The sequence below is a fragment of the Centruroides sculpturatus genome, unplaced genomic scaffold, assembly GCF_000671375.1.
Source record: "Centruroides sculpturatus isolate CEXI.00-Female unplaced genomic scaffold, Cexi_2.0 scaffold18, whole genome shotgun sequence".
NCBI classification, from domain to species: domain Eukaryota; kingdom Metazoa; phylum Arthropoda; class Arachnida; order Scorpiones; family Buthidae; genus Centruroides; species Centruroides sculpturatus.
Window position 1 is genome coordinate 1,341,123 of NW_019384302.1, and position 13,464 is coordinate 1,354,586.

The window sequence follows — 13,464 nt, forward strand, 5'->3', positions numbered from 1 at the left end:
TATGAGATTGCCATAATATAAAAATTTTCTATAATAAAAACACTTAATTTTGAAGTTAGAAGAGATTTCTTTTTTTAAATAAAATTGTAAATGCTAATAAGAAGTAGAATGTAAAGTCCAACTCCATTCAAGATATGACATAGAAAGAGATCATATCTCCCACCAAAATTTAATAACGTTGATATCCCTTAGACCAGGGGTGGCCAACCTTTTGCATACCATATGCCAATTTTTTTACAGACGAGTTCAGATGCGCCATATAACTCGAACACTTTTTATACAGTCTTATGTTCAATGTTAAGAGTTGATAAATAGAGATAAGAATAAATCTGCTTCGCTTAGGGGAGAAAAGGGAATAACTTAATCACGCAGTTGAATTAATTAATTTATCACAGTTTATTGAAGTACCAATTTACAATAGTCAATAATGATCTCCTGTACGAGAGGGTGATAGCTTCATGATGGTGCTATAGCTGCCAGAGTCTCGTTTGGTGAAGATTACTCTGCACCACAATTATTGGCACTGAGAACGAGATCAGCTTGGAATAACTTTACTCACAATAATGTTTTCGGCCATTTACACGCCTGTAAACTGATTGAAAATAAAGATCGCAACACTCAAAATACATGCATACACTGTAATTTACTATGTGGAGAACACTCATTTTATCTGCAAAATAGACTGTAACGAATTGTTCAACAAAGGAACTTGCCAGGACAGACTAAAAAAATTTTATTTTTCTATATAATATTCTTAATCGCAAAAAAGCCAAATCTGGCAATTTTGCTCAGAACTAACTGAAGCGCCACTTGTAATCGTACAAAATTTTGTTTCTTAATCATTACCCTGCCCTGAGATAGTAAAGAAAATAGACACTAACATATACACACGGAATTTTTTTGACTTTTTTGGGTTCGAAAATTTCAAAATGTGATAGTTTTTTCAAAATTTGACAGTTTCCTTGTTATGTGTATATAATAGCCGGGAAGGTAAAATAAATTGCTTGTATATACTTTTTCCTGTATTACTCAAAAATGCAGAAAAGTTCCAAACTAAACAATTATCCGAGCACTATAATTGGTTCTTTTAGGACTTATCACACACTATTGAGAACTCACTCAGAGATCAATGAATTTTAAATACTATCAGATGAGTCCAGTGTTGCTTGGGCAAAAAGAACGATAACGAAGATTAATATTATTGCCAATCTTACCCATTTTCACCAGGTGCAAGAATTAGGTCTCTCTTTTCCTAGACTAATTAAAGAATGTGTTTGATTTTCTGCAAAAACACAAAAAACCACATTAGAAGCAGAGTTCTTCAGGGTAATCCTTAACCTCTCCCTTGTAGGGGAAATCTCTTCTTAGTTAGGGTATGTCATGAGAATGTACAGTATTCTATGTACCAAATTTCATCTCCTAACCATTTGGGCTCTCTGCACTTATAATAATAATATAAGATTTACTTGTAATCGTGGTTACAAATATTCCAAATTTATGGAATGTTCTCGATATTAATTATTTTCAATTTGTACTTTTAGGTTATTTGCAAATCATGCAATCACTGCAGCGACTTGGATTTGTGTCGAGACACATTCGAACTCAATGCAACGACCAGAATGTAAGTTGGATCATCATTTTGAAATATGGAATCGGCAAACCATCTAATTCTTTCTTTAACAGGCGAGAATGGTTGTGCAGCGTCTGTCAGGAACCCTACAACCGGTTGGACGTGGAGGCAATGCTGATTGAATGCATCCAGAAGAAGACCATGGCTTACACGCTTCAAGATTTGCAGTGCACAAAATGCAGAATGGTAAGCAATAGTAAATATCATTTAATCATCTTCAGGTATACGTATCTCTTTTTGAAGAAGAAAAGAAAGCCCAAGTCAAATACTTTACCCAAAAAAAAAAAAAATTGGCACCAAATAGGTAATATTGTTGAAAATTCAAAGCTTAAATTTGAATGTTATTTCTTTGAAACTGGGCATTCATTCTAGGAGGCCAAATCAATTTTTTCTGTTAATCCATTCCCGGACCCTATATACCCCATTTCAATAAACTTAAACTATGCATATTTGCTGTTTTAAGGTAGCCGTGCTTGAATGCAAATGCAGATGACATTACACTGCTACCTAAAACGTGGAAATTTGTTACATCTGACAAATAACAGATCAACCATTTTGGAGTATATCCTAAAGGTCTACAAAGAGGTCATCGGCCAGTGTAGCAATGTATCATTTCAATTATTAGCATGGCTATTCTTTACTTTTTTGTCGTCATCAGGTCAATTTTCCTATATGCAAAAATTACATCCAAAACCTGATTAGCATTTTTTTGACAAACATTCCAAGTCAGCAATGAGGATTTCCACTGGAAATCATCATTGCTTATAGTGAGAAATTAAAAGCTTGCAATACCTAATTTTCTCAAAAGTTGTAGAAAACTTATAAGCAGAACCTACAGTACTCCAAATCTGAGCCTCCCCTTGTTAGCTAGCTTTAGTGTTTTTGCTTGTTTTTAATTTAATGAAGAGTTTTTTAAGCAGTTACTTCTATTATCCTAATAAAGGGGAATGGTCCTTGTAAATTGACAAAATGGGAGGGAATTTTGTTGAGTAAACACCAATCATGACAATGTTTGTACTTTTCAGCATAAGAAGTAATCTTTTTAGGCTAAAAAATTTGCCCCAAAATATTCTGTATTTGTATATTTACAGATAAAACAACCAAACATGTCTAGATATTGTGAATGTGCAGGAAAGTTCAGATGCTTACTTTCTCTGGAGGATTTAAGCAGAACCCTAGCCACGTTCCTGAATATATCACAGTAAGTTTATTGTCTGCCCAATCTTACCCTTTTTCTACGAGGATGTTGACATCTTTTGTTTTCCATTCAGGTTTTTCCAGCTGCCAGTTCTAGAAGAGACAGCAGTTTGGCTTTACAAGATGAATGGATTCGTTAAATAAAATGTATATATTGTATGTTTTATAAATTATTTTTAATTAAAAATAAGAATGAAATGTGTCTGACCTGTTTAGTACCAACATACTCAAATTCCAAAATATTACCTTCTACATTTATTTATATTGTTCCAAGAATTTCTGAATTTACAAATTTCTAACATCTAAAATAAGTTTTATTGTTTCTTCTCTAGATTGATGGGGTCAATTTTAGGATCTGCAAAAAAATTTAAAGCAATTATATAAGACTTTGGAAAAATTCCAATAAAGCAGATTAATAATAACTGTAAAAGCCTTACTGTCCTTAAATTCTAATGTTATTGTTAATTGTCTACTTGGACTTTACTTATTAATAGGACTTAATACTGATGTTTAAAGTCCAAGTAGACAATTAACAATAACATCTTTTTTATAGAGAGAAGGTTATTCTCAAATTTTTTTCCCCTTACCTGGGAATTACACACAAAAGATGATATGCAATTGTTAATGAACAAATGGTTTGAATAGAACTGATCTAACTTTAAAGCTAATAATATCTCTTGCGATTCAAGTGAATCTGATATATGTCAACAGACAAACTTAGGCTTTTGGTTTCCCCAAAATCTGAGTTTGTCGTCTTACAATGAGGATAGCATCAACAAACTGTGGTTCATACAAGACTGAGCTCCTCATCGAATTGAAGATGTCTTCAACACATTTCGGGTCAAGAGTGATTGCTAAAAGGTTCTCAAAGGGAGAATATCTCAAGGATAGGATTTATTGGAACCTTATTGCCAACCTCAAACAGCTTGAATCTATTATCAAAGCCAAGATTCAGGCCGTTCCTGATGAAGTTCCGGCAAATGTGGTCGCTGGTTTCGAGCATCGATTACAGTCCTGTATTGCCCATGAACCCCTTTTTAAAATAACTTTTTTAATGGTGTATTTTAGTTAATTATTATAAAAATCTATTACATAATCAGTTCAGCATCATTTGTGTTCAATTTTTTCAATAAGCGATTTTTTTTTTACAGAAAGTAATTACGTGTCCATAATGTGTAGTGCATTTAAATTTCATCAATTTCTATTCAAAAATACATCTGTTTTACAAAATATCTTCCAACAATATATACAGGGTGTCAAATACTGTAAGTCACTAACAACTTTGATTGAGGATAAAAAAAATCAGGGATTTGTTGCATCAACATAGTATACTCTGAGACCAAAGGTAATTAGTAGATGAGGTTTTTGAAGTGCTCTCCTTTTGATGGTGTTTTAGTCATTTTCTTTTTAATTGATTATAAGCATGAATAAAGTGATTTGTCAATTCTTTAAAAAAGAAAAGGTGTAAAATTATATGTAATTTACATTATTATTAATATATATTTACTGGTCATACTGAAGCATCTATGGCTATTGAACTGAATGAAATAAAGATGTTTAGACCAAAGCAATGCATACTTTGACAATCAGTTCTTACAGGAAATTCACTAAAAAACTTACCAACAAAATTAAATGCTGGAAATTTTGACATATCCACGTCCTTTCCTCCCGAATACTGGCTCTTCACCTTGGTCAATTCAGCTTCGTACTCCTTCAATGTTTCTGGAGAAGCATCCACAAGTCCTCCTTTGACGGTCCTATAATTTTGTTAATTTCAATTGTTTACATTATTACAAGGTATAATTTATTTTATTATATAATATCTCAAAATAGATTTTACCATACTCAAGATCTTATAAATTTGCAGAAACAAACTTTGTTAGACATTATTTTATTTAAAAGATATGCAAATATAGTACTACAGGTAGCCCTCGGTTTATGCCGATTCACAATAACACCATGGTGCCATTCTCTGTTTCACTGTGTAATTCCCTGATTTTCCTTATGCTAGATTTGACCAATTCTGGCAAGATACAAGTCCACTACGACGTGGTATCGTGGCTCGTTGGGATTGGTCATATCTAGACCAATAGAGAACATTCCACAAACCGTTAGACTTGAATGATCTGTGGACCCAACATAGAGCTACAGAAGAATGAAGAAGAAGAAACTCCAAGAATTATGAAAATGGCCGATCTAAAGCATATTCTTTCAACTATAGAAACTTTGACAGATGAATTTTGTTAGTTAGACAATGATTTGGGGCAAAGTGCAAATGTAAAAAGGAGCATCATCGCATCCATTCGACCATATTCCGAAAATCTTAATGAAAGAAAACAAAAATGTAAACAATTAAAGATGGATACTTTTTTCTGAATAATGGTAACTTCCGAAGCAAATTGGATACATGGTACTATTCATTGAGAAGCAATGACCACAAAAGTAATACCTGTAAACTTGCAAATTACCCTCAATGAAGTGGTAAAAAATTATAAAGGGCATTCATGGGCCTTGCCTTTATAAACTTTATAAAGGCAAGACCCATGAATGCTAACATATTTACTTCTATCTGCAGCAAAATGGGTAATGAGCATGTAACTTTTCTGTATACACCAGTCTGCTGGCTCTTGCGAGGTAATGATGATACACACAATGGTGCTATGTGATGAAACGTTTTTTTTTTTTTTTTTTTGGGAGCATCTTTAGAGTTGGGCAATTGTCGTCTAGACTCAGCTCATAACTAAAGAGTTGCATATTTGGCAGATATTTTTCCTTCCCTTAATAAATTCAGTTTAGGTCCCTAGAGTAGTCCTGCCACAGTGTTCAACATGTGACAAAACTGAATTTTCTGGTGAGCTATGCAGAGGAAGTGAAATTTGAGTGCTTTCCAACATTATACAGCTTTCTATCTGGCACTGGCACTGGCACTGGCACTGGCACATTTGATTCTATTGACACTTCTGTACTTTTCAGTTAACGGTATGCCAGCTGAAACTGTATTCCCATGCTTGATTATGTTTCTTTATTCTCATAATATATGTTTAGAGCAGGGGTGTCCAACCCGCGGGCCGCATGCGGCCCAAGGCAAGTCCCAATGCGGCCCAATAAACGTGTAAATAAAACCGACAAATGTTTTAATTTATTATTATTTATTTATTTATTTCAATGGCATAAACTCAAAAAAGAAGTTTCACAAAGCCGTAAACCTTTATTCATATTTTATTTTTGAGTGGAAAGAAAATATTTTCAAATACTTGGAGATGTGTGAATGCCGAAGGATTACTAAATAAAGCTGGAGTTGTGACTCAAAAGATTATAGACCCAAATTTCGGAAAAGGAGGGAAAGATGAGAAAGGACAAAAGATGTAGTAGTGAGAAACGTTAAATAGATCTTCTGTTAAGCAAATATGGACCCGTAATTTTTCAACCTTTTTCACTTCTTTATCTTTTGTTCTTTGCCTCTTTTTCTCCGCACTTGGGTCTGTAATCCTTTGATTCACAACTGCAGCTTTATTTAGTATTTCTTCCAACATTGCAAGATTTGGCTACATTGCGCCAAATGTGGCTACTTTTTTTTGCTTGACGTAAAAAATATCATTTGGCGCTTTGGCTACTTTTTCGGCTACATATTATTTATAATTATATTAATTGAATAAAAATGCACTTTAAAATGGTGTTTCGTCGCTTTTTATTAATTAGAGACCGAAATAAAACAAATATTTGTGTTTTTCAAATAAATTTTCTTTAGTCTCTTTTATAATAAATGAATTTATCAATTTCTAAGTAAAAATTGAAAGTGTCTGTAGAAGTAATTTTTTAAAATATCCTTTTTTCTTGATAAAGTTTTAATACTTATTATTATAATCTAGACATGTTAATTTTTAAATATACTTATATATTGGGCCACAAGTATATATTATATATACTTGGGGCCCAAAACTTTTTGACTTCTTCCAATGCAGCCCAGAGAAACAAAAAGGTTGGACACCCCTGGTTTAGAGTTTAAATAAAGAATACTGGACAAAAAATAACTCATTTGTAATTTTAAATCAAGTTTAAATAAAAAGGTGATAGGTAAGAAAACCAACAATTGACAATACATGTTAAATTCCTAAAAAGATTTGTATATTTTGCATCGATTTCATTGGATAATGTTCAATGTCACTTTCTGTATGTAAATTATACATAAAACATAATTTTTCATGCATTATGATTAAAAATCCTAAATTAATATAAATTTTTGATTTAAATTGATCATTAATTCCTAAACTACTTTGCATATTAATATCATGTGGATATGTAAATTACATTTCTCTGGAGAAGCATTGCAAAACATACCTAGATACTTTAATGTTGTCTTTGATGTTAATGGTAATTGTTCATTTTTTCTTTCATGTGTGTGTATGGATTTCACAATTTGGAAATTGCCAAAAGATAGAAACTGCATTTCATTTTTCCAAGTTAAAGGTATGTGCTGAATGTCTTCAATCAAGAAGTTGCAAAATGAATTTGTATTTTACTACTTCTGAAGCACCAAAATGGAGATGCAACATTCGTTTGTGCCATGAAAATTAAGGTTCGCGAAGTCAAAACTGGTTTGAAGGATCCCTTATTTCTTTTTTTGACTGCTCTTCGATTTATTTTTCTGGTGTCTTGAATTAACTTCTGTAGAATTTTCTCAACTACAGCTAGGAATTAATCTCAGTATGACTGTTGATTGGAATAATTATATGCATGAGGTATGTGCCAATTCATTAATTTCTCAACCTGTGATAAAAATAGGAAGTTCAAACAAAGCTGTAGAGGTGGACGAAAGTCTATTTACATGCAGAAAACAACATGTTGGACATGTTCTTCCACAGCAGTGGGTATTTGGCAGGATATGCCACAAGTCAAAAGAGTGTTTCTTAGTCACCATATCTGATTGTTCGTCAATAAGAGATAATGTAACAGAAGGCAGTGTAATCTACTCCAACTGTTGGAAAGTGCACAAAAATGATAAGTTAGAAGAGGCCTGATATGAACAATTGTGAGTTAACCATAAGTATTGTTACGATATGTACTGGTGGCGACACATAGCGGCCAACAAAAAACGAAAGCCGTCTGTCGTCTGTCATACAGTCCATAACGAGTGTCTCCTCTTTAGTAGTAATAAATAATAATTTAAGTTTTGTCAGTCTTGTGCATTATACAACATATAATATAACAAGTATAACTTTGTAGATCTGGGAATCAGTTGCCATATGCAAAACATAGAGGAGTGCTAAATGGAGAAATAAAAACAGCACAGCACTTCCTGTCAACGTTTAGATTCATATCTAATGAAATTTATGTTGTGTCAATTGCACTCAAAGACCAAAATGTTTACAGCAGTGATACACAAAATCCACAGGTTTATGCCTGCCATGTAATATGGGAAAAGTTTGTTGTAAGTTTATACATTAGTAAACATTTTGGGAAAAATATTAGAAAAATTAAATGTATAAATCCTCTAAAAATTGCATAAAAACAACTGACATCCCATTAACTGAAAAGTACCAATACGTTTGACTCAAATGTGAAGGCTGATGTAATACAGCACTTTAAATTGTCTCAAATTAAACCTAATATAAAAAATTTATGTTCATCACATCAAGCACATTATTCCCACTGATTGTACTGTACATGTAGCCCAACATACATCGACAAAATGGTTGTGGCTGTCTAAGTGTTATACTTGATTATGTGCGTGACAATATATTTTGGAAATTAATTTTATTTGTTTCACAAACTACTGACTGAATGAGTGCATAAGACTCTTGCTGTTCAGTAATGATCCAAGATGCACATGTAGAAGCCTGTCCAGTCTACACAAGGGGGTACAATTCATATTTCTGTCCAAGAGGTACTTAGAAGTTTGAGAACAACTGATGTAGACTAATATTTTGAGATTGTTTCATTAAAAAATTAAGTCTAAAAATTTAATTCCATAAATTACCCATGACAAAATATTATACCTTAAAAACTATATATAATTAAAATTGCATAAAAACCTTTGATACTAACTTGCTCTTTTGTGTATATTCTCTTAATTTATCAACAAACAGCTTTTGTATTGGATCAGTTGGTGTTTTCTGTAACAGAACTGCACTGATGCCCATGTTGCGTCGGAAGGTGGCATAGACCGCTCGAGGAAAGAGTCCTAGACGATTCTGAAGCATTTTCTCAAACTTTAAGCCTGTTAACTATACAGATTATTGAAAAATTTAAATAAAATTTGTTAAATACACTGAAATATGTTTTATATTAAAACTATTCTTAATTATGCTAATAATAATTTACATTAATATATGGGGGAAAAAAAACATTTTTGTTGTTAGATTTGAAAAGAAAATACAGCTACTTTAGGGACTAACAGTTTAAATAAAGGATTGTGAACCTTTATTTAGACCAACTTCAGCTCACAATAATTTGAAAACACAGGATATACATGATGTTCCAGAAACAAAATTTAAAACTTGTATGTCATACTATAATACCAGGTAATTCACATTAAAGTTATCCTATTAAGCTCCACTTGTAGAAAAAACCAATGAGCAAAACTTCATTAAATTTGGTTTGCAAATATTTCACACCTTGGCAAAGAGCTGTATGGAAAAAGTTCCAAAAATTATCATTAGGGGTGCTATACAAAGTCCACGCCAGCTAGATTTACAAAAACGTTCGTATTCAACTATGATTTGCTTATTCATGCATTACACATTTAATTACCGACAATTTTAATGAAAACTGTAATTCGTAACTGCAGCGCATATGAGATTTCATTGGATCAGTTGCATGCTGCAGTTAAGAATGCAATCTTTCGGTATCAGCAATACGAAAGAGACCAATACATCTTGAACACATCATCTATAAAAATTCCTAACAATTCTGGCCTGGATTTGAACACTAACAATTTAAAGTCATTTATATTTTATAGACTAGATTAGTTAAACAAGATTAAACAGATTATTTAAATTTAAATATAGCTTAAGTTTTCTGATCACACAGCAGAGTCAGATGCACTTACTGCTTTTTCTGTTGTTTCAAGAAATTTAATTGAATTTTTTACAGTGCATTTGTGACATTTTGAATTAAATTTTTATCATAGTCTGCATATATTTATGCAGTATTGTACATTAATATGTTTCCTAATTTTGTTTATTTGCTGTAGTTTGACTTATTAATGTATTATTGATAAAATCAGTAAAATCAATATAGAAAGGAAATACAGTCGACCCCCCTATAACACTGTTGATTATTCCGTTTTATATGAATTCCATGTTGTACGAGTCACTTAGATTTTACAAATACGTGTGCCAGGCTGTGAACTGCTCACGTATTTTTTGTAAAATCTAAGTGACTCGTACAACATGGAATTCATATAAAACGGAATTATCAACAGTGTTATAGGGGGGTCGACTGTATATTTTATATTTCTTAAAATATAATTCCTTCCTATACAATATGCTTTTCTTGGATCTTTTATTAACAGTTTATAAATAAAAGATTATTCTTATAGTAACAAATTTGTTAAAACTTTTCTTTAATACTGTAGTGTAAATACAAACAACACCGCTAGACCCGATACATAATATAACTAGACACCAACGAAATGCCGAAATTCTATCGTGCTAGTTTAAGGCTAATTACTAAATGAATTACGTAACCAATATGGCTCTAGAGGTAAGCGTTAGGCGCCATCTCGTATTAACATGAATAATTATAAATTAATTTATTTAAATAATTTAGAACTGCTGGGAGAAAAAAATCGGCCTGGAGCGGGACTCCAACCCACAACTCCTGCTTACCGTGCAGATACGTTGCCAGTTACACTATCTGTACCTTCAGTCCGATCTCCTCTTCCAGCATATATAAGCTAATGCTATAACCATCGACAGTTATTACAATGCCAGCTGGGGACACATCCAGTGCCCACGTCCTATAAGGCACTTAACTGGCTGATTGATCTATAAAAATTCCTAACAATTCTGGCCTGGATTTGAACACTATAAAATATAAATGACTTTAAATTGTTAAACAAGATTAAACAGATTATTTAAATTTAAATATAGCTTAAGTTTATTAAGTTTGTTTGTATATATTATGCCTTGCTAGGGCTTGCGATGGCCGATTGAGTGCCTTATAGGATGTGAGCACTGGATGTGTCCCCAGTTGGCGTTGTAATAACCGTCGATGGTTATAACATTAGCTTATGTATGCTGGAAGAGGAAGAGGAAGAGGAAGAGGAGATCAGACTGGAGGTCTGGATAGCGTAACTGGCAACACATCTGCGCCGTAAGCAGGAGTTGTGGGTTCAAGTCCTGCTCCGGACCAATTTTTTCTCCCAGCGGTTCTAAATTATTTAAATAAATAAATTAATTTATAATTATTAATGTTAATACAAGATGGCGCCTAACGCTTACCTCTAGAGCCATATTTGTTACGTAATTCATTTAGTAATTAGCCTTAAACTTGCCCAATAAAATTTCGGCATTTGGTTGGTGTCTAGCTAGAATAGTGGGTACTTATGGGTTAACCCATAAGTACTGAATAGTGTACAGTATGTTAATTCTATTCTATGGGTTAACCCATAAGTACCGAATAGTGTACAGTATGTTAATTCTAAATAAGTTAATTTTCATAGTGTAAGTGTAATATCAGATTTGTGGGCAATTTTGTTACCGAACCAAACGACCGAGATAGCAAAGGAACATTACTTTGCAGTCGACACGAGAAGACCGTACATGTAGCTTTATCTTACGTATCACGCTTTTACATAAACCGAAGAATTTCTAAAAGTAACAGTCTAATCCAGGGTCGGCAATCTACAGCATGTGGGACAATTTTCGGCGGCACTCTTATCAAATAGAAACATAGTAAAAATGAAATTTTAATCATTAATTTTTGAAGTCCATTATAACCGGACCAATTTCAATACTATATATAACAAAACTGATAGAATCACGTCAGCACCCGGAAAAATGCCGTAACTTAGGTTCGGCACAACACCACCGAAAGGTTGCCGACCTCTGGTCTAATCCATTAAAATTTATTTTAGCAAGAGATCTACGAATATTAACAGTCTACAATTTCAGATTAATATAAACAATAAAGTATAGAAAGAACAGAAACTTGCAATATATTAAAAATTTAGTTTATGGTATGAGTAACAGAAAGTACATCTACTTTTTAAATTACTTAACAAGTAATCAGGCAAAATGTGACGAGTAACAATGGTAAAGAGCATTTTTTCTCAAACCGATACCTCCGCCTTCCACGTCAGTCGAGGCACGCCATCACTCGACAACCGTTCCGCACATAGTCACAGTCATCTCGACACAAGGGCGGAGGTAAGCCCACATCCCCTGCTACGTAACATCGAGACTCCGCCAGCCATTCGAAGCCGTTACGCGAGCCAAATGCAAACACTAATCTCGTCGGGAACGCACAAGAATGCTCTTCTCCATCCAAATCACCACCACTCGTCACATTTACTAAATCTTATGTCTTTCAAGGGACTGAATTGTACAACTGTGAAGAAATAATATGCATATAAAACTGTATGTCCTGCAAAGTATTCTATGATTCATATAAAGTGTCTGTCTGTCACGCACAACTTTATATAGTGGCATCCTGCATACAATATAATGTAAACTGTTGCTTCTGGACTACATTAACACGAAATCAGATGAAAGTTATCATATTAATGAAGTCCAGAAACATTCCAACTGCACCTAAACTCTTTAGTGTAATGCAACGTAGAATATGAAATGAGAAGCCATTTTATACATGATAAATGCTGTTTGAGAATTTAGCACGTGTTATAAACTTATTTAACTAATAGATAATACACAATTAAATAAATATCATCTGGAATTAGTTACTAAAACCACGCTCACCTCTATCTCTCCTCTCTAACTTGACTACCGGAATACCTCTAGCGGCGAAAACATTAGATTTCGAATGACCCTAACCTGATAATTTTAAAACAGTTTTTAACAACTATCTAAATATATTATTATTATTAAAATTATTATTTATTACTAATAATATTTAATTATAATTTAATAAAATATAAAAATTTAAAACATTTTCGAATTTGTTGATAACTGTTTAAATCACTAGATGGCGATACGACATCGTAATTCGGGGTTATTTTGTTCGGATTTTCGCCACTTGTTTTTATTTATTAAAATTTATCCCTATTTTATGAAACGTAAATTTTATTTTGTGCCACTTCTAATAAAGAAAGTAAAAATAGACGAGAAAATTTATTAAAATTAAAGATACGAAGAAGTAGAGGAGAGGGGGAAAGGAGCGACGGGGCAGAAATTTCTCCTTTATCGAACAAGAATCGACAGCAATAAATCGGAACGAAGGCTGCGAAAGACACCGAAAAACAAAGTTTTCCGGCAATTTATATAAAATATACCAATTTATATGGGAGAAAGCGGTCGTTTATATCCATTTGCCACGGATAGATATATATATTGGCTCACTGTCAAGATGCTTTACTCTTCCTAACCGGAAAATATCGCGACAGGTGACATAATCGCGCACGCTCAATTGTCGCGCTCGTAAACACTACACTCGGATGGTACTTTTAGAATAGTGGG

General features: G+C 33.0%; 2 protein-coding genes across 3 annotated transcripts in view; one reads left to right on the forward strand and one right to left on the reverse strand.

Moving 5' to 3' along the window:
• Window positions 1–3,080, forward strand: part of LOC111615924 (DNA polymerase epsilon catalytic subunit A-like) — a 75,801-nt gene extending 72,721 nt beyond the window's left edge. For both annotated transcript variants that reach the window (XM_023357463.1, XM_023357394.1), the window contains 4 exons: window positions 1,542–1,621; window positions 1,684–1,816; window positions 2,722–2,831; window positions 2,902–3,080. In XM_023357463.1, the coding sequence (XP_023213231.1) occupies window positions 1,542–1,621; window positions 1,684–1,816; window positions 2,722–2,831; window positions 2,902–2,971 (393 nt within the window). In that variant the 3' untranslated portion in view covers window positions 2,972–3,080. The remainder of the gene's footprint in view (window positions 1–1,541; window positions 1,622–1,683; window positions 1,817–2,721; window positions 2,832–2,901) is intronic.
• On the reverse strand, window positions 3,060–12,755 carry LOC111616092 (ATP synthase-coupling factor 6, mitochondrial-like). Its single transcript, XM_023357543.1, has 4 exons — window positions 12,733–12,755; window positions 8,873–9,051; window positions 4,448–4,584; window positions 3,060–3,182 (listed from the first exon to the last, which is right to left on the reverse strand). Exons 2-4 carry the CDS (start codon window positions 9,025–9,027, stop codon window positions 3,142–3,144), a joined length of 333 nt encoding a protein of 110 aa, XP_023213311.1. The 5' UTR covers window positions 9,028–9,051; window positions 12,733–12,755; the 3' UTR covers window positions 3,060–3,141.
• Window positions 12,756–13,464: the final 709 nt, after the last annotated feature.

Coding starts and splice junctions, on each gene's coding strand:
- LOC111616092 (XM_023357543.1), bottom strand. CDS start 9,027: ATGCTTCAGAATCGTCTAGGACTCTTTCCTCGAGCGGTCTATGCCACC. Junction 4,585..8,872: donor GAATATACACAAAAGAGCAA/GTTAGTATCAAA, acceptor ACAAAATTATAG/GACCGTCAAAGGAGGACTTG. Junction 3,183..4,447: donor TCCAGCATTTAATTTTGTTG/GTAAGTTTTTTA, acceptor ATTTTTTTGCAG/ATCCTAAAATTGACCCCATC.